General features: G+C 40.2%; 2 protein-coding genes across 2 annotated transcripts; both read left to right on the forward strand.

Moving 5' to 3' along the window:
- Positions 1–136: 136 nt before the first annotated feature.
- ocstamp (osteoclast stimulatory transmembrane protein) lies at positions 137–5891 on the forward strand. Its single transcript, XM_054789944.1, has 3 exons — positions 137–204; positions 2116–3097; positions 5378–5891. Exons 1-3 carry the CDS (start codon positions 182–184, stop codon positions 5729–5731), a joined length of 1359 nt encoding a protein of 452 aa, XP_054645919.1. The 5' UTR covers positions 137–181; the 3' UTR covers positions 5732–5891.
- A 6841-nt stretch (positions 5892–12732) lies between these two features.
- On the forward strand, positions 12733–20840 carry LOC129185202 (thyrotropin-releasing hormone receptor-like). The gene is made up of 3 exons (XM_054781983.1): positions 12733–12833; positions 15831–16662; positions 18169–20840. Exons 2-3 carry the CDS (start codon positions 15886–15888, stop codon positions 18544–18546), a joined length of 1155 nt encoding a protein of 384 aa, XP_054637958.1. The 5' UTR covers positions 12733–12833; positions 15831–15885; the 3' UTR covers positions 18547–20840.
- The last annotated feature ends 1162 nt before the right edge of the window (positions 20841–22002 follow it).

Here is a 22002-nt window from a genome sequence, read left to right on the forward strand (position 1 = left end):
ACTCATCATAGTTCGAGAGTGTGTCTCATGATTTCACGTCATCTGTGGTTTAAAGTTATCTTCTCCACGTGGGATTGTGTATGCCCGCCACAAAAAAACATGACAGTGATTGCATTCATTCCAGTTCCCCTTTCAACACTTCCCACTTTTTTTTCTTCATACTCAAAATGTTATAGCGAGAATGAAGTTTAATAAGCTTCTCAGGTAAGAACTGCAATTCTCTCTATATACCGTGTTCCTTGATTTGCTCTTAGGAAGGATTGTAACATACTGTCATTTTATTTTAACGTGTCATTTTAAGTATTCATAGGGGCACACCTACAGTAATTCAGAAGTTGTATGTACTGTATCTTGAATATCGCTAAACTGTATACACTCAGTCCCCTACTAACGAACATCCGACATGCGGACTTTCGGAGATACGAACAAAGCCGACTAGTCTATATTTCATGTGTTTTGCCTTATAAAGTCCATATTTCTACTGTTACATGCTTGACCAGCCAGCCCATATTTCTACTGTTACATGCTTGACCAGCAGAGGGCACTGTGACACTGCTAATGGGACCAACAGCGGTAGAGGGAAAGCTACATTGTTAGCTGTATAATACAACCCGGACAGAGCGTGTGATTAAAGTTTATGAAGAGTTAATAGGCCTGCTTAATTCTACACCACCCACAGAACACTACCTCTTTTAGAAGAGTCTAACGACGACGACGATTTGTCCTTTTTTTCAATAACACCTCCTCCAACTACACCACAACTACGTATGCTCGAACACTCCTCTTCAAAGGTAAATAACATTTATCATTACGTATTATATCATTTTTATTACTGTTATTTTCATTAATTAGCCCCTCGTTTAATATTACTACTGCATCCAAACTCATATTTACATTCATACACATATACTGTATATGTATACACGTACATGTAGTACCTATATCATTGGTAATATTACCTTTTCCCCTACTTAAGAAACCAATTGTGTTCGTTCGTTGGGGACTTAGTATATATATATAGATATACATATATATATATATATATATATGTATATCTATATATATATATATATATACTGTATATATATATATATATATACCTAGTGTTCAGTAACGCTGCTTGATGAACATTGACATAAGATTTTGTTAAGTAAACTTTTAAGTCTACTCTTTCACTGCTAAATGTGCAGGCTAAAATGGGCACTTGATAACTTTCAAGGTGCACCGCACCCCCTGACGTCATGCTAGTAGTGGGCGGTACTGCAAAGGATTGATAACAGAATGGTTTTATGATTTTTGCCTTTGATTGGTTGATTATGATTCTAATCGCAAAATAGTAGATTGCCGGGTTCACGCAAAAATCGCGAGTAATTGATGCGCCCAAAAAAAGGTCTATTTTGGAAACACGACTTGCTCCCCCTCCCTCCAAACCCTCCTGCCAGTCTCTCAACATCCAGAGCCTTGAGGAATTCAGGACAAAACTCGTCCACCCCCCAGAGTACCTGTATTATCACATATTTTAAATTTATTACCAACTTATGGCAAATGAGATGTGTTTTTTGTGGGGAAGAAAAATGCAATTTAAATAATAATATATTAATAATAATAATAGTAATAATAATTTGACGAAAAGTACGCAAATTTGTTGGCTGTGAATACTGAATCACCTGGGAAGCCACCGTAAAAAACAGGACAAAGATTTGAGGCAAACGTTTAAAAAATGATCATCACACTTATTTGTGAACCATTTAACCCTATTAGATACAACAACATGATCAATGTAACAAATTTAAAAAATAAAATAATTCACTTATTTTGTTTTATTACATCAATTGTTTGAGAAAAAGAAAGTCAAATAATATAGTCTAGTTTTTTGCCCCCAAAGCTCACCTGTATCCAAGGACTTACCGCTCCTGAGTTTGTAAACAATATGACAATATTAGCAATATATTTGAACAACATGAGAAAAAACATGTGAAAATAAACACAGAAAGGAACTGAAAAATATGGCTCTCATCATGCTCGTATAGATCCATTGCAGATGCCACCCTAGTATCAAAAATATCAATATTTGGATCATCATTCTGAGATGAATAATGTTGTCTTTGGTGACAGGATGGAATCAGTGAAGTCCTTCCTGTCCTACCTGTGGGATGTTTATTCTTCACCCAAACCAGTGGGCAGACACATCTGGACCCTGATGTCTCTTTGTTTCACTCTGGTTGTTGTTACGGGCAGTCTGCTTCACCACTGGCTATCCCAAACGCTGCGGTATGGCCACGACTCATCCACTCAAACAGCACTGGTCTACAGCATAGCCATGTTCTTGGTCTTGTTCCTGTGTCACCCACTGCGTTGTGTGCTAACCATGACCCTGCCGACCGTCTGCACCAAGCAGGGCCGCAAACTCCTCCTCTCAGCCTCTGTCATGATTCTGGTGTTGAACGTCATCCCGAACATTACAGTGAACGTGGGGGCAGTCGTGCGCACCCTGCAGTGCACCGCTGAGGATTTTTCAAAGGCTTTATTGAACTCATCTGAGCTTTTAAACACAGCGAGGAAGGACATTGTGAAGGAAGCTATCAAAGTGAGGAAGGAGGACCTGAGTATTGTCACCAATTTAAGGAAGTTAGATCATTTCACACATTTAGATGTGTCAGAAGTGAAAAACAGGTTTGCTAAAATGATCGGGCAAATAGAAATTGACTTTTCACATATTAGGAACCTGCTAACAGATTTCAAACTGCTGTCTAACCGAATTCTGGCAGCCATCTTTGTTGCCTTGCTGATCTTTGAATCTGCTCGCTACCTTAAATCGTATCTGACATCAGTTAAGTTTGATAACAGCTTCCAACAGCTCCTTCGAAATGAACGTCACAGCACCACCAAACCGTACCCTACTTTGGTCGCAGGGTGCAAAATATTCAGTCGGGGATGCACCTCAAGTGTCGTCTCACTGCTGGTGGTGACTTTATATTTCACTGCAATAGCTTTAATAGCAGCTTTGGACTATATTGTGTATCATGTAGTTCACTTGATTCTGCCATGGCTGCTGGACTTTCCCCCCATGACTGCCAGCATCACCATCAGTTATAAGGTAAGAAACCACAGTGCAGCTCTTCATTCATTAAGTATCTATACTACACCCACCGTAAATACAAACGCAGATGAGTACTTCCGAGTGACATGCGGTCAGGGGAGGCAGGTGAGGCAAAGCAAGGCAGAGGCAGAAAAAGAAAAACACGAATACTGATGACATAAAATAAATATTATATTTGTCCATTGAACTGTATTATAAATGTATTTTCTGTATGATTCCAATCATTGTTAAGTAAAAATCACTGAATTATCGACGCGTCCAAGCCCCGCCTACCGTCCTAGTGCCTGTATAATGTCTTTAATTTAAGTGTGACGTCATTGTTCTTGCTAATTAGACAATAAAATACATAGAAATGTCACACAGGCAGGACTTGCTGTGTGAGCTGGAAAGTGCTTGTCACTGCCATCCTTCCACAGAGGAAAAGCCAGCGTTGTTTTTTTCAATATATTAAAAATATTTTCATGTTCTGCTGAATGAATGAATGAATGAATGAATGAATGAATGAATTTGACTGCCAAGATGGAGGATTACATACCCAAACTCACCAGGAAGTGATCAGACTTTTACAACAAAGTATCAGAACCTGTCCTGTAGAAGTACAAGGTGCACGTAGTTCATATACAAATAAAAAGTAAGAACACAAATGTTTTTCAGTTTATAAAAAAATAAATAAATGGGTCTAAGAAGTATCTGAAAACATTTTGAAAACATTTTTTGAACCAAAGTGAATTATTCACCTGTTTAGGAGTTTGTAGTCTATTCTCTGCTTGACCGGGAGATAGTGAAGTTGCTGTGGGATGGGGGTGATGTGATACAGTAAAATGAGGTGGTTCTGGTTAAAATCCAGGCAGCAGAGTTCTGGACCAGTTGAAACTTCTGGAGGAGACCAAAAAGGAGTGAGTTGCGGTATTGGTAATGTGGGAAGTGACCAGGCTATGGATAAGGATGGAGGCAGCATGGATAGTGAGGGAAGGGCGGAGACAATGAATATTGCGGAGGTGAAAGTAAGCAGACCAGTTGTCGATGGTGAGGATGAAACTGTTAACTTTGGAAAGTGATGATTTTGTTCCAATTAGAAGGAATTCGGTTTTGTCACTGTTGAGTCTGAGAAAGTTTGTGGTGAACCAGGATTTGATTTCAGATAGACAGGAGGTGAACGAGGAGGGAGGGAGTATTGAATTTGGTTTAGTGGCGAGGTAGCGTTGGGTGTCATCGGCAAAGCAGTGGGACTGGATATTGAACCTGAGGAAGATATTGCCAAGGGGGAGAAGGTAGATGACAAAAAGAAGGGGCCCCGAGACAGAACCCTGAGGCACACCTGTAATGACAGTGGAGAAGTCACACTTGAAGGCCTTGAGCTGTACGAACTGAGTGCGGCCTGTGAGATATGAGTGAAACTAGTCGAGGGGGGTGTGGGTGATACCAACGGATGACGGGTCTATTGAGGAGGATGGGGTGTGAAATGGTGTCAAAGGCCGCACTCAGGTCAATAAGGACGAGGATGGAGTCTAAGCCAGAGTCGACAGCAGTGAGAAGGTCATTGGTGATTTTAAGTAGAGCCGTTTCCATGATGTGACGTGGGCGGAAAACAGCCTAGAAAGTTTCGTAGAGGGAGTTACTGTATGTGTTCAGTGAAGGCGACAGTTTTTTCGAGAATTTTAGAAATGAAGGGAAGGTTAGAAATAGGACAAAGGTTATTGTAAATATTTGGGTCTGAACCAGTTTTTTTTTTTTTCTAACAACTGCAGTCTTGAAATACGATGGCACAAAGACTGACTAGGACTGTGGGGAAAGGATCAAGCTGACAGGTCAATAATGAGACCGCTACGGTGCTTAATTGTCACTGTCCATTTCATAGGAGCAGATCCTTTCACGTGTTCAAAGAGATCGCCTTTATCCTTCAGGATGGTTGCTGGTTTCAGCAGCTTGGACCTGGCATGCAGCCAATGTTCATTTCTCCACTGAGCATCTTCAGGTGTCTAATTTGACTTTCACTTTTACGTGCTGCCACCAGACGAGCCTGTCTCACTGCCTTGGGAGTCAAAATGGGGATTAAACTTAAATAGTTAACAAAAAAGATTAAAAGTGACGTCATCCTACCTCTCAGTGTAGAAACGCACCTACGTGTTATGTGTTAATAATCAACGGCAGCGTGTACGTAACCATGAAACGGCAAAACCTGGTGCAACGTAAAGCGAGGACCACCTGTACTTCTGTCCATACTTTTAGTGTTTGTAAATGTAATGCTTTTCCTGCTCTATTTGACACACCTGACAGGTACAGTGGTTCCCCCCTGCATTTTGCATCATCCCACAATCCTGCATCACACGACAGCTGACTGACTTTCGGAAAGTGTACAAGTGGAACTTCAGCCCCGAACAGTCGCTGTGTGACGCCACAACTTCAGCACCAAACGCAGGTGTGACCACGCTGCTGGGATGCCTGTGGCTGATGAGTTACTTGCTGGTGTTCGCTGAGGTGTACGCCACACGGCTACGCAGAAAAATCACTGCATCTTTTTTTAAAAAGCAAGAAGAGAGGAGAGTGGCCTATCGGATCGCAAAAGTACAAGAAAAGCAGGTTAGGAAGACGCAGAAGGAGGCTGTTTCTGTTGAGGTTGTCTGCAGATGAAACTCACAGGGCTGCCTTTTGTCTCGTTCCTCCATTTTGGTTCCTCATGAAATACCGAAGGAACCATTACAATTTGTGAAGATCTACTGTATAGAGTAGCACAGCAGACAGTAGTACAGTGATGTGTGGTCAGGGGGGGCAGTTGAGGCAGAGCCTCACTTTCATGATGAAAAAAAGCCAATAATAACATACAGTAAAGGAAATATTCATATTTATTCACTGAGCTGTATTATAAAGGCATGCTTTGTATGATTTAACATTTTCTTAAGTAAAATGCGCTGAATTTGCACATTTCCTGATCAAACACAGGGCAGAAACCTCAGATGAGGCCACCGTGCGTGTGGCTTCACGGTTTAGTGCATAAGCCCCACCTGCCCACTTCAATCAATTGCACACTTATTTAGCTAATGGCACCCGCCAGTTTCTGTTTGTCAACATGTCGCCAATAATATAATGTTGCAGAAACATGTATTATACGTCATGACATTTTGTGTTTTCTGTATAATATATCATTTATAAATGATGAAGATCAAAAGAACAGATGGTTCATTGCTTAATAAATGTTGGTTGAGTTCTTATTTTATTGTAACTATGTTTCCAAAGGCACAAAGCTAACAGGGGCACTGTTACAAAGAACGTTGACATATTGCTGCTGCTGCTGCTTCATGTTTCTCTCCATCTCTTTGACAGACAACTCAGCATGAAGGATTTTCATCTTGAGTTCATTTTCTTCTTTTAAATATTGTCATTTATGCTCATGGAACTGTACAACAAGTTTCTCGTGAATGGTCAGCCTTTTCTTTCTCGGCCTGCTGCCTGTGTTGGAGTTCCTGGCGGCTGCTGACACTTCTTCCGGCATCTGGTTCAAGCTTTTCCTAGAAAATAATGACAATAGCAGACATAAGATTTCAAGAGTTGAGGTCTATCCATCCATTTTCTATACCGCTTGCAGCCCCTAGGGTCCTGGGTATGCTGGAAGCTATCCCAGATTAGTTCGGGCAAAAGGCGAGGTACACCCTGGACTGGTTGCCAGCCAATCACAATTGTGGTCATGAAAGTACTTTTAAATCAGAATGCAAAAGACAACGCTGTGCTAACCTGCTGGGGAAAACAGTATACAGTACAGTCATACCTGGTTTATTGCGGTTCATGGGTTCCAGACCCGACCGCGATAAGTGAATTTCTGCGAAGTAGGATTCAATATTAAAAAACGGAATATTTTTGTAGTTAGAGCATAGGAAAGCTGTTTCTGACGTTCTAAATGCGTTTTTTTCACATTATTAGAGCCCTGGAGACATGAAATAATGCCCATATTGTCACATTGTCCAGGCTACGGGATCACTGCAGGGACATACGAGAAGGCATAGCAAGCTACCAAGCTAACGACAGTGGTGTGAAAGTGTGTTGCCCCCTTTTTTTTTTTTTTACATGTTTGTCACACTTAAAATGTTTCAGATCATCAAACACATTTAAATATTAGTGAATGACAACACAACTTAACCCAAAATTCATTTTTTTAATGAAACTTTTTATTATTAAGGGAGAAAAAAAATCCAAACCTACATGGGCCTGTGTGAAAAAGTGATTGCCCTCTAAACCTAATAACTGGTTGGGCCACCAGAATTCAGCAGCAGAAGTCATGGTTCTATTTATCAGAGCAAGTCTTCCAGGTCCTGAAGCAGCAAAACAGCCCCAGACCAGCACACTACCACCACCATATTTTACTGTTGGTATGATGTTTTTTTCTGCACAGAGGCTTTACATTTACGCAAAATGTAATGAGACACACACCTTCCAAAAAGTTCAACTTTCATCTCGTCAGACCACAGAGTATTTTCTAGGGATGAGCTAGTACACCACTATCTATATCTGTATCTGTATCTGTATCTGTTCACCGATCTAAATTATCTGTATCCTTAGCCATTCAGTAGTCCTACCATTTTGCATTTTTTGCAAGGTGGGTGAAGATATCAGACAGTGTTCATTTTATTAATCCAACCTTATTGAACTTTCACAGCAAAATGTATCTAAATGTAATGTTAGCATTTCTCTTGGAGATAAAGTATCTATCTATGAGGTTGGTTTACACAACTGGCATATTTAAATAAAAGAAACAAATCTTCAAAACTTTACAAAAGCCCAAAGATGGTTGTTGACAGTATCACAGTTTGAAAAACGATAATGACGTAATGAATATTATTTAAGGATATAAATAATTCCTTCATCCTATTTTTACCATCAAAATCACTTCCATCTCTATTTTTGTATTTCATCCTGCTGTAAAATTCTTTGAAGCTTCAGGAGGTCATTTTAAGACTTCCTCTTAGAATATGAATAGAACACAAAGTTTCATCTATTTTAAGCGTAGCATTTTGTTTCCCCACGTCGTGGTTGTCATCAGCATCTGTAGTGGTAAAGGTAACACTCCATGTATCATTTGTGTAACTCCTGGCTTTTTTTGTTCAAAATTTTCCATATAGTGTAACGGAAATGAAATAATAAAATATATTATATATATATCCACAACAATGTATTTGAGGCTGTGTGTAGCCTCTGTGCATTGTTGCGCTAACGTTGCTCTACTCATAGTAGAAGCTGTGTGGTGCTGCGCCTCCGCCATCCCTGGCTGGGAGCAGAGATGCGGACTCGCGTCACGTGGCTTGGACTCGCGTCACATTTTTGATGACTTCAGACTTTTTCAACCTATTAAACGATGACATTTCCAATGTATGATATTTATGGGGCCTATATTCTCCTATTGGTGATTCAATGTTTTTCTACATATTTGGAGTTACACGCATTTCCCACAGCGCAGACCCAGCGCAGACCGAGTTGTGAATTATGCCAATCGTTGACAAAGGAGGCGGTCTTTACCATAATGTCTTCTGTTTTGGGCTGTCTGATAATTCCTAACACTTGTGAATGTCATTGAAATCTGTGAAAAAGATAAAACACACTTTTAATTTGAAAACGCCTTATTCATTGAAGGAGAATGTAACAGGTTTAAGTGGGATATTTGGCAACATTGCACTCCGCTGCTTTGCCTCCTTCCCTGTGCCTTTGAGCGTGTGTGTCGTCATGGTGATGTGGGCGCGTGTATGCACGCGAGAGCATCTTCTTCCTCGCTGGATGTGAATAATACTAAATCCGTAGATGAAATTTTGTTTCACGTGTTATATAGTGGAGCCATCCTGACCTTATTGTGATTTTAAGAGTTCTGTTGAGGCCAACTGTTGGCGTGAACACGTCAGAAGGGGCTTTGGGCGTGTGTGTGGGCGCGTGTGTGGGCGCAATCGGGGAGAGTGACAGTTGACTCTTGCCTACATTCTCTTGTTCTGCCTGCTACGTTGTTGCGGCTGACAGCAACCTGTTTTGTTCAATAAAGCGATTGTTAATTGATCACCTCCTCATCCTTTTTATAGTGTTTGTTGAACATCAGGAAGGCAGGCTCTGCACCTACATACCACAACAGCACGTCTTTTATATTGCATAATCTCCTCCAGGAAGGAGCGGAAGATCCGAGACAAGGTCAAATTAACGCAGTGCAAATCAGTGTGATTAATGTAAATGTACCTTACTGACATAACGTTCGTCGTGTGGAGGGCTAACTTTCTCTTAATTATGACTACTGTTTTTTGAGATGGTAATGTGACGTCATACAGGGTGTATTTCACCTGCAAAAACACAGCGCTGTGAGTTTAAGATGCAAAATACAACTAATCGGCAGCTGCTCATTTCTAATACTGTGTAGTGGAACAAGGAAGTGCGTGTCTCACTCACTTAGTTGAGAGCAATGTGTTCCACTGCAGAAGGTGTCTTCATTTTACTGTGAACACTGCAAAAGCTCGATATCTTATAAAGAATATTTGTTTTATTTCTAGTCAGCCTGTCTAAGTTTAGGATATATAAATGCACAGCCATCCACATAATGTTACATTTAGTCTTAGTAATGTCTTAATAAAGGAATTTTTATTGTTCTCCTTTTCTAGTAAATAGTTAGGACGGATACATTGATCTAAAAATGCACCATCAGATCCAAGAAAATGTAGTTTGTTCCCATGCACAATGAGAATTTGATAAATAAAACAGTTGATTATCTAAAAAATTCAACCAAATGGTCGTTCATTATTTAGTTATTATTATTTACTCTTGTGTATTAATAATTGCACTTTAACCAGGCAAAAATATGTTTTTTTTCCCGATGACTCCATTTATCAAAAACATTTTCAGTAGAATACGCAATTACTAAAATATTTGATAGCTGCAGCCCTAGAGCATAATAAAACAGGCACTTACAATGTCCACTCTCACTGGGATGCTGACTGATGGGATGGCTGTATCTTTCAACACAAGACTTGTGCTCCCTGTTGAGCTGGTAAATTCAATTTAACTTCAAATTCAACTCTAGCAGCTCAGGTTACCTCTCGGTAGTGGCGTGAGGCGTTCTGAGTGAGGCGCTGTGTCACTACTCCAGAAAAGTAGTTCTTCAGTATTAGCTCCTACAATGACAATGTCGCTGTAACTTCATTATTATGCAGCTCACGTAAATGCAACATTGTTGCCGTTTTTTGGCGCTTTTTAGAGGCCTTTATTAGGGGGTTCCCATTACATGCATTGTTAGCTGCCTCGTGCTAGCTGTTTTTCTCTCTTTACATCGCACAAAAAAGGGAAAGAGTGTGTTCATGTCTGACATGAAGATTGTGAATGATGGGAGAAATTTAAAAAATAGTGCACGTTTCCTTTAAATTGAGGGGAGACTGTGTGTAAGGTCAAATTTGGCTCAGCTGTGGTAGAACGGTAGAATAGTGCATAGGTGAATATTTCAAAAATCGCGATCTTGAAATTGATACTTTGGATTTTTTGACATGAAGTTGTATGACTTCATCATGAAGTTGTATCCCCATCAGCAGTGTACTACATCAACGGTGACTTCCCCCCACTTGGTCCCCGGCGTCCAGTTCTGGTCGGACGTCCGTAACGAGGAACATAGTTCTGCTTACTTGCTGGGTCATTAAAGTAAAGAGTTTGGCTTCTCAAAACAATATATGTTCAAAAGAGAAATACATTTGCATCATAAAAATGCCTCCTCGAAAAAAAATCAGACCTCACAAATCGCTCGGCGTTATATTTGTCTCCCGCCGTACCCCTACGCACTGTCGCCTCTCCATTCTGGTGTATGTGATGAAGACACTCGCATCTTCTTCAGCTGCGGAACACACACGTAAACAAGATGTCCGTGGCGCTCCGTCACGGCAGAAGATGCGAGCATCTTCATCACATACACAAGAATGGGGAGGAGACAGATACAGCGGGAGACCTACAGTGGTGAGAAAAAGTGTTTGCCCCCTTCATGATTTCTTATTTTTTTGCACCTTGTAGGCCTCATGAGCCCCCTCCACTCAGCACATTAGAGGGAGGATCTTTTAGACGAAGGGCTGCCGGAGTCCATTATCAGAGGTTACTGTATCTTGCCCACATTTCCACCATTCATAGCCGTTCTGATGGGTTGAGTCCTGGGGCACACCCGCTTACAACACAGTTCTTGAAGGGTATGAGAAGGTGATGCCCTTCGTGGGATCTTCAGAGGGTCCTCAAGGACTTTTACTGCCTCCATTTTGAACCTTATCTTAATCTTGTTAGTCAAAAGATCATGTTTGTGATTGCCATTGCAAGAGAGTGAGCAAGCTGGCTGCTCTCTCTGTTAGTGTGGTATTGCTTTACATATACACACAAATATACATAATTAACTGCATCACTTTTGCCAATCGTGCCAATATCGCTCAGGGCAGTCTCCCCAATCACAAGTGGTTGCCCACTCTACGCGCGACACGGCCACATCTTGGCCGCTGCTTAGGGGTGTACCCTGGGAGGAAGTGCGTAGTGCTGCTGGTTGGGCATCATCCTCAACCTTCACCAGATTTTATAAACTGGATCTGCCTGTTAATTGGGTGGTTTTCACCCAGTGGATAGAAAGACGGTGAGTGTGTTTAATTTGGCATAATTCTCCCGACCCGAGGGTTTTGTAGTCACATGGTTACAGGTTGACTTTCATTCATACAGCCGTGTATACATGCGTAAACTATGGTTTTATGTTGCTACTCATGGGAGTTATTGCCAGCCACTGTGCCACGGTACATTAGTGTGACGTGAGATCATCAGGTGTGCCACAGGAAATTATCTGATTTCAATTAATTGGTCAGAAAATCCTTATTTTTTTGCTGCAAATGCATCTTTGTTCATCTACAGTACAGTAGCTATGCCAGTGACGCATAGACTACATAGACATGACAGGCAGGCAGAACAATGAACTGCTTTTCCACTAGATGGCAGGAGGTAAACACACTGTAATTAATCTGTGTATCCCCCGGTAGCCGTTCATTCAACATTTTTGTTTGGTAGTGTGGCATGAGTTTTTGTAATGTGAAATATGTGCTTTGGCTCAGTAACGGTTGGAAAACACTGCACAAGAGAACGCATTAAACACATTTCTCTGTTTTATTATGGCCCACAGTATAGTCATTTTTAATAAATTGCTGTACCCTAATCCAACAAAGTAGGCCTACATCTACTTTACATCCATTTACTAAAGTAGTTTGTTGTCAGAAATGAAGTTTAAAGGGAAATGTCTTCTCGTGGTTGCTGTAGTTCTTCAAAAAGGGATTTTAAGTAAAGAAGAATTTCTTTAAAATCAAACTATTTTTTTGGTCTCCAACATATTACAAAAAACATGCTGTCAATATTGTGTTTTTTCCGCTTTGCTGGTGGATTAAAAAAAAAAAAACAGTGACATAATTGGTACCCTTTTAGTCCACTTGTCACCGCAGTAAACAACTGCAGGCTAACTCCTCTGTTGTTTCAATAATGACAGGGTTTATGGGTACAGCAATGACCACACGTTTGCCGTGAGCTTAGACGAGGGTGAAATTGATTTTTAAGTTGGAGGCTGTACAAAGCAATGCACTACAAGTGAATATAATGATGTGTGAGGGAGGGCTGCACAAGGAAAATAGAGAGAGGACAAAGCAGACCATCTTGGTGGATTGTACCTGAGCACTGTCACCATCTCACACTGAGCGCTACCCCAGCAAGTGATGAAGTGATGGTAAGATGACTATTTTTTTCTTTAAAATATATGTACTCCATTTTTATCCCCTTTTGAATCAATTCATTAATTGTATGCCAATCTTGTCAAACCGTGGTACTAGTAAAATATCCAATATTTATTATTTTCATTTTAAAATGCACTTATAATTCAATTTACTAATTTGAATATGAAAGCAAATGTACTTTATAATTATTTCTATCCTGACATCATGCATTACGTGCATTACACCATTAGAGCAAGGAGGTCAAAGTGAAAGTGATGAGGCACGTGAACGGCTCTGCCGCCTTGAGCCTTGAGCTGAAGTTTTGGGGAGTTGTTGGTGAGTCTTGCTAAAGGGCATCTCGGCAGTATCTAGGAAGCAGGAAGCAGGCCAGCATCTTTCCAACCACAAGTTTAACCACTGACTGTCTGGTCCAAAGTCATATTTATTAATGGAGGGATTCAAAAATGATGGGCAGTTTTCAGCCTATATATACTGTACATTAGGGGTGTAACGAATGCATGCATTTGTATTTGGAGGGAGTCAGGACGCAGTTACACCGAACAGAAAGCTCAGTACTGATTTCCCACTCGGTACACACTTCAAGTGAGTGCCAGGAAGAGTGCATTTTGCATTGCAATGCATAATGTTTTGCATTTTGTTTCCTTACTGTACCAAAAATGAACCAAACTGTGGCCTTAATACCGAGGTACATATCGAACCATGAGGATGCCGTAACCTCAGTGACGTGTTGTGACGTTCATGACTGGTGAGTCCATTGGAGTTTTTTATGTTAATATAGGTTGCTTATTAAGACGATAACAAGCAAAAGAAAATAATAATTTACTTTTGTTTCAAACAAGTAGTTCTTAGTCCCATTTATTGGAATTTTTTTATAAACTGAAAAACATTTGTGGTCTTATCTTTGATTTGTACGTGAAGTACACATGCCCTATCCTTCTCCAGGAAAAGTTCTGTTTACCATCTGTTGAGCCTGGCAATAAAATCAGATTCATTCATTCATTCATTCAGCACAGCATAAAATATCTTGAATGCATTTGACTTGTTGCTAAATCTAGCTCTAGCTGGTGTTGCTGTTAAAATAAAAACACTAGCTTTTCCTCTCTATAAAAGGACGGCAGCAACAAGCGCCTTCCAGCTCACACACGCACCCTCACTGCAGCGCCTCAGCGTATGACATTTCTCTGTATTTTATTGTCCGATTAGCAAGAATCGTGGTGTTGCACTTACATTAAATACATTACACAGGTTCAAGAAAGTCATGGTGTATGATAATGTTTCTGAAAACATTATATTTATATTACATGCTGACAAACAGAAACGTGCACCCACCATCCTCCATCTAGCTCGAACACTTAATCCCAGAGGAGTTCGCCGTAGCCTCATCTCAGCTTTCTGCCCTGTATTTGAAATGTGAAAAATTTATTTTTTAGTTAAGAGAATGCTTTAAAAAAATATTGGAATCATACAGAAAATATATTTATAATACAGTTAAATGGACAAATATTCATGTTTATTTTAGGTTATTTGGTTTTTAGGATTTTTCAGTTGGCAGAGCCTCACCTGCATCCCTTGATCGTCACTGAGTTACACCCCTAATCCATCCATCCATCTTCTATGCTGCTTATCCTCCCAAGGGTCACGGGTATCCTATCCCAGCTGACTTCGGGCGACACTGGTCGCCAGCCAATTGCAGTACACCCCTAATATACTGTGTATATATATATATATATATATATATATATATATATATATATATATATATATATATATATATATATATATATATATATATATATATATATATATTGCATATCTGTATGGGAGAGAAAATAGAATTTGTATACATCTAAATTCTTATTCTAACAATCTGTTTTAAAAAATCTGATTCAAAATTACACATAGAGCCATGATGAGGGGGTTTTATCCTTGGATGTGGATTGTTGAAGTAAAACTGACCCACAAAGGCTGGTGTTTGTGTGCCATTTAGTGACTATATACGACTTTTTTTGTCACATGATGCATTTTCAAGCCTTTTTCAAGCATTTCAAGCATGTGCATTTACATTTAATCCTGAAACAATCTGAATGCATTTAAACAGCATTAAGCAAACAATAATCATAAATTATGAAAATATTATATGCTACATGCCTGTATTGACTCTCGCCCCCCATTGATTCCTTGACACCACTGCTCAGGCTGCCATCGGCAATCATTTTCCTTATCTGATGCTCTATGTACCTCAAATGTTCTGTGCTTATATATTGACCATATTTAATGGCCTATGCTTTCTCTGTAATTTAGCAATTTCTGAAGGTGTTTTTGTTTGGATGCGTGTGTATGTGCCATCGATCTGTCTGTTCACGCTTGAGTCGCGTTGGCAGATTCATGTCACATATAAATATATTTATCCACAATGTGCCACTTGGGAGCAAAGAAAATGGGATGGTATCATTGAACCATGTCATGTAAATCCATCCGAACGGCAGCTCAAGAATTTGAAAAGGAATTTTATATTACTTGACTGTCACACCGACATGCTTGTTCAATAGGAATGGCATTTAGCCTAAATGAAGAGGCTGAGGAGGGTGACATGACTAAAACAATGACAGCACACTAAATACATTTAGGCAAATGCTGAAGATGACACATAAAGAATTAGAACAACGGCATGAAAGACGATGACTCACTCAGTCTCCAGATAAAGAACAATCAATCCATTTTCTATGTTGCTTTTTCTAAATGGAGCTGGAGTCTATCCAAGCTGACTCAGTGCAAAAGGTAGGCTACACCTTAAACAACCATTCAGGCTCACATTTGCACCGATGGACAATTAAGAATCTTCAGTGAGCCTGCAAGAAAAATGGTCCAATAATAGAAGAGAACATTCAAATTGAACAGGAATGCACATTACTAACAGATCACAACCATGTGAGTGCAGACTGTTGTGGTTTCTTTGGTCGGTACCAACCAAAACTGTTGTTTGTCTTCAGGATTCTTTTTGGTGCTATTGAAGAACAACGTGCAGCGAGGCTGCAACATTGGAACATGGAGAACCACACGGCCAATGTTCACAATGTCACCCTGTTTGTAAATATGACTAGAATGCCTCTGAACCCTGTGGAAGAACAGGTCGTAACCATATTGCTCACAATCCTCATCTGTGGAGTTGGGATTGCCGGGAACATCATGGTGGTGCTGGTGGTGCTGCGTACCAAGCACATGGTGACCCCGACCAACTGCTACCTCGTCAGTCTGGCAGTGGCTGACCTCATCGTGCTTCTGGCTGCTGGTCTGCCCAACATCTCCGATGCGGTAGCCTTCTGGATATACGGCTACACGGGATGCTTGTGTATCACCTATCTGCAGTACTTGGGCATTAATGTGTCCTCTTGCTCCATTACTGCATTCACCATTGAACGATACATTGCCATTTGTCACTCCATAAAGGCTCAGTTCTTATGCACTGTGTCGAGGGCCAAGAGGATCATAGCTGGAGTGTGGGTCTTCACATCCCTCTATTGCATTATGTGGTTCTTTCTGGTAGACACCAATGAAACCGTCTACACCAATGGAGTGGTGGTTACCTGTGGCTACCGTGTCTCCAGGAGCCTCTACATGCCAATCTACTTCCTGGACTTCACTATGTTCTATGTCATCCCCCTCATGGTGGCGACCGTGCTGTACAGCCTCATTGCCAGGATTCTCTTCATGAGCCCCTTGCCCCCGCATCTCAGCGACAAAGCCAAGGCTGGGTCGGTTCACCAAGGTCACTCCAGCAACACGAAGAAGGGCCACAAAGGGGCAGTCTCTGCAAGGAAGCAGGTACAGTGCTGTAAACAGGGTGATGCAAAGTAAAAGAGAGCACTAAGCTTAATTAACCTGAGGGCTGAGGCACAGCGGTGAAGTGAGCACCCCCGATACTTTGTTTGGTCTGGTCACGTGGTGGACATTTGATGATGTCTGAGCAGCATGGGTGCACGGGTATCCCATCTGTAGAGGGCGCCCCTCTGCCACACCCTAATTTGATGAGCGCTGAACACAAATAAATGAGAAACAACATGGTAGAATAGGAGTCAAGGTTTATAATCACTGTAAATAAATAAAATATAACAATCATATAATAAATAATAATAAATATATAATAATAACTGATAAAGCGGTTAATAGGTGACAGAAAAATAGTTGGATGATGAGCAGTTTTATTGTATTTTAAGTTTTCTATTCAGCGTTAACTAATCATTTTTACTTGTATGACAGTTATGAATGTTGCTTAAAGTGCTCATGACACCAAAACACCTTAATGTTATTTTCGCCATGCAAAATAACATTGAAAGGCATACACAGTACAGGCCAAAAGTTTGGACACACACCCCATTAATAAGGCAAGAAATTCCACTAAGTAACCCTGACAAGGCACGCCTGTAAAGTGAAAACCAATCCAAGTGACTACTGTACCTCATGAAGCTCATTGAGAGACCACCAAGGCTTTGCAGCGCTGTCACAAATGCTACTTTGAGCTACTTTGAGAAATCTAAAATATAAGCCATATTTACAGTTATTTCACACTTTTTTGTTAAGTACATAATTGCACGTGTTCATTCATAGTTTTGATGCCTTCGGTGAGAATCTAGTCATGAAACTAAAGAAAACACATTGAATGAGAAGGTGTGTCCAAACCTTTGGCCTATAGTGTATTTCCCGTGTTGAACGTTGAAATATTTACAGGTTTTTTTTTACACTTTTGTCACTTCTTTTGGAGAATGGAGATGAGGAGCAAGTGACGTTTACACCAGAAGTTCCCACCACAAAGTTATCTCCACTGCTTTCTCAATTGTTGTGGTCCAGTTCTGGATGAACTTCTGCTATTAATATTAATATAATTATTGTTGTGAATATGTCACTCTCTTGGCTTCGTTGTGAGCTCAAGGCTGCGTTTGTTTGAACCTGGTTCCCAGATCGTGACGTCACAGCCAAGATGGTGGCGGTTCAGAAAACGGTTCAAAATCACTACTTCATTTCACTCGTATTTATAGTTGTTTATTCACCGATGACCGCAGCATGACAAAAATGTTTTATTAAGTGGGCACTTTCATTTTGTTAAAACCTGAGCCTGGGAGAAATTAATTCACTCCACATTATTTCCTATGGGGAAATTATATTGAAATTTGAACATCTTAGAAGTCAAAACAAACTGTGCTTGATTTTGGAGGTTCCGCTGTAATTGTATGTCGAACTATTAGCTTCAGTATTACTTTGATGGTCAGTATCAGTATCAGCTGTTTGTTTAAATATGATTGACCTTACTCTCATTTGTCTTTACTGCTACAGATAACTAAGATGCTGGCAGTGGTGGTCATCCTCTTCGCCCTCCTATGGATGCCGTACCGCACCCTGGTGGTGGTCAATTCCATCATCGAGCCACCATACAACAACACGTGGTTCCTGCTCTTCTGCAGAATGTGCATCTACGCCAACAGCGCCATTAACCCCATCATTTACAACCTCATGTCTCAGAAGTTCAGAGCCGCCTTCAAGAGGCTTTGTAAGTGCACCTGGCAACACAAAGAGGAAGTGAAGGAGTACAACGTACCCATGTATTACAGCGTGATAAAGGATTCCTCCCATGAGAGCAATGAGCTGTTCACAGAGCAAGAGGAGGTCAGCGGCCGGACCATCAAGAGGTTAAATTCAACCGATGATGTTTAATACAGGTTTTGCATGTGTGCATTTACAGTTTAGACACCAGTAGGGATGTCCCGAGCCACATTTTTTGGCTTCCGATCCGATCCAATTTTTTTTATAGTCTTGCCGATCTGATACGATTCAATCCAATCAATTACATTTTTTTTGGTTTGTTTGTTTTTTCAATAAACTTACAAACTTGAATTTGTGGGATTTAATAGGGTTATGAAAATAGGTCAAAAATAGGTCAAAACATTGCTGAATTTACTTTTTTATTACACAGCATGACCAACAACATTTTTTGGCTTTTGTAACAAACCTCTGTGAGTCAAATCCCTAATCCAATGAAAGTCCATCCAATAAAAAATAAAATTGGAAAAAAAGGGCATGCAAAATATTTTTAGTATAGGACTAATCTAATTTGACATGGTTATAGATCAATTTGTGGTGTGATTTAGTATAAGATTTTTTTTTTAATATAACAAACTCTCTTAGGGTCCTATGAAATCCGTTTTATTTTCCTAAATTCCGTTTTTTCCGTTTTCGTTTTTTAGAATTCATTTTTTTACCTTTTCCAATTATTTTACCAGCATAGAGTTTGTGCTATTTTGGTTAGTGAATAAAATGCCAAAATCCTTACATTTATTGATGCAATGCATTATTGGCCCATTTTGTCCAGTAATTGAGAAATGGATGTAGCTTATCTAACTTTTCTAATGGGATGTCAGCCTCAGAACATATTGTTACAAAATCACAAACTGTAATGCCCGTGCTTGTGATTCAGGAAGATGTAGTCACAGATTTAATTCCAATCTCGTTATTAATGTAAGATGTTTTAATGACACACTTATTTCGTTTACACAATTAGACAAATGTGACAAAGAGCGCTCATATTTGGAAGGCCGGAATGTGTTGTGTGTGTGTTGAGAATGGTAATTGACGGTTAATGCACGCTGGGTGCAAGAAAAACGTGCTTCTCGTCTTTTTTCACTCAGAACCTGCACGTCGTCAGTGGGAAATGTAAAATGGTCCTTACATCAAAGCAGTAAAACAGTGAAAATATACTCATCTAATATACATGTACTCATCCAGCCTGAGTCGCTCACACACACAGCTGCACTAGCTAGACTAAGCGAACCCTGCTAGCTTCCATTCATGCTCCGTAACAGAGGAGTTTCCAAGGTTTTTGCCGACATTTCGACATGTTTAGTAGTGTTTGTGTGGTGCTTATTGTAAGAAACCAGGTGTCAGGGCGGCACTTCCCGTGCAAGCTCCTGACACCATGACGCAGCAGTCTGGGCACAGTCAGATGGGACTATCGTCGTAGCTACGGAGCCGAATATCCAACGTCGAACGTGAAACTAACTTCACCATGTCTGCATGTTGGTGTTGTGTTTTCTTCTTCTTGTGGGTGGCACGAGTCGAGTGGCAACCAGCAGAGTTCCGAACGTGATACGGCAACCGCATTGGCTCGATCTCGTGGCAGAAGCCGATATTATCCGATCTCTACAAATTCAGCAGCTCGGCAGCCGATCCCGATCCTGAAGATCTGACCGGGACATCCCTATACTCAAATGTACATTATATGTTGTTTTCTGCCAACAGTAAACTGTATTTTATTTAGATCATTAGATCATTCTGAGACAACGTACACTGTCAAATCAAAGTGACATTAATGCAGAAGTGCCTTAAACTTAAAATTTGCTCCAGTGAGCTGTGATCCTAAACTGGTCACATGATCCAAACAAACAATGGAACAAAGTAGTACATAAAAAAACATGATGGCTTTGCCCACTTTTTGCAGTCGATGTGTGACATTTATTTGTGTTTATGTATTTTATTGTAAATATGTGTGTCATCACAGCGTATGTTCAGTGTACGTGCATGTGCTCAACAGGACGCTGAATCGTGTTATCATGGAAATGAGTAGGTGCTTTCAAATGCAAGCTAATGTAAGCAATGATTTGTCCTGAACACAACAATAAATGTGTCACTGAAATAATAAGAACTGATAAATAATGTTGTCAAGAGCCGGTTAGTGTTGTGTATAGTGATAATGTAATCCATGTATTAGGGTGAATTGTGTGTGTGTTGCTGAACCACAAGTGGCCTTCAGTTGCTCTGAGTGCTTTAGTGCAGTAACAGACACAGCCCATTACTACAGCTGTATATACTGTATTTACAATCACGAGTACTACATCGAACAGCAACTAACAGCCCATCATATAGTATTTGTTCAGTCAGTTTAAATTGTGCATGCATTACATTATATTACTGCGTCAACAACCATACGGTATATTTGAAAAATGAAAGCACAACAGTGGCAAGCCTCACATTTGTTAGTGCTTGTAAATGTAAATGCAATTGTATAGAAAGGAAAATATAAATGTATTTATGTTTATCAGTGACATAAAATTTAAAAAAAACGAATAAAATATATAAATATTAATATTTGTCCACTGAACTGTGTTATAAATGTATTTTTTGTATAATTCCAATCATTTTTCACATTTTCCTAAGTAAAAATCTTTGAATTTGCACATTTCCTGATGAAATACAGGGCAGAAAGATGAGATGACGCTGCGGCAAATTCCTCTCCTCTTAAGTGCACAGCCAAGCCTATACTCTCTGAGTGCACTGAATGGAGGCTAGCGCATGTCCCTTTCTCTTTGTCAGCATGTCACCAGGCGTGCCAAAGCCAAAACAAGCCTGTCTTATGGATGCCACACACGGGAGGCAACAAACAACTGCGACTGGCAAAACTCATCGCCAACGTGTAACAAACCCTGCACATGGGTGGCAACGAACGGCTGTGACCAGCCTCGCCGGTGAGCGACGCATTCATTGCAAGTTATCGCAAACGCTTGATTGCAGTTGTTGCCGCTAATGGTGGCCCAACCAGTTATCAGGTTTAGGGAGCAATCACTTTTCCACACAGGGTCATTTAGGTTTGGTTGTTTTTTTTTCTCCCTTAATAATAAAAAGTTTCATTTAAAAACCGCAGATGTGTGCTCAGATGTGTTGTCATCGACTAATATTTAAATTTGTTTGATGATCTGAAACATTTAAGTGTGAGAAACCTGCAATAAAAATAAGAAATCAGGAAGGGGGCAAAAACTTTTTCACACCACGGTATATCTACAGAATAATCCACATGATGTTTGTACATCACCTGAGGATTATGGGGGGGATACCTTTTATATCAGGCGTAGTCTGACAGGCTGAAATAATAGTTATGATTCATGAAACTATTCCTATATTTAATACCTACATTTACATTCGTACATCTACATACATTTTATGCAGCAAACGCAGTCAGCATTGAAATAATACACCCCTCATAACATGTTCTGGTCGATAGTCTGTGTTGGCAATTTCTGAATAATAACGACGTTGCCCAAGGTGACCAACAAAGGGGGCATTTTAAAGAGAAACACACCAACATATGAATATAATATACACTTTGGAAAGGAACGTTAG

Source organism: Dunckerocampus dactyliophorus, chromosome 1, assembly GCF_027744805.1.
Source record: "Dunckerocampus dactyliophorus isolate RoL2022-P2 chromosome 1, RoL_Ddac_1.1, whole genome shotgun sequence".
In the NCBI taxonomy this organism is placed as follows: domain Eukaryota; kingdom Metazoa; phylum Chordata; class Actinopteri; order Syngnathiformes; family Syngnathidae; genus Dunckerocampus; species Dunckerocampus dactyliophorus.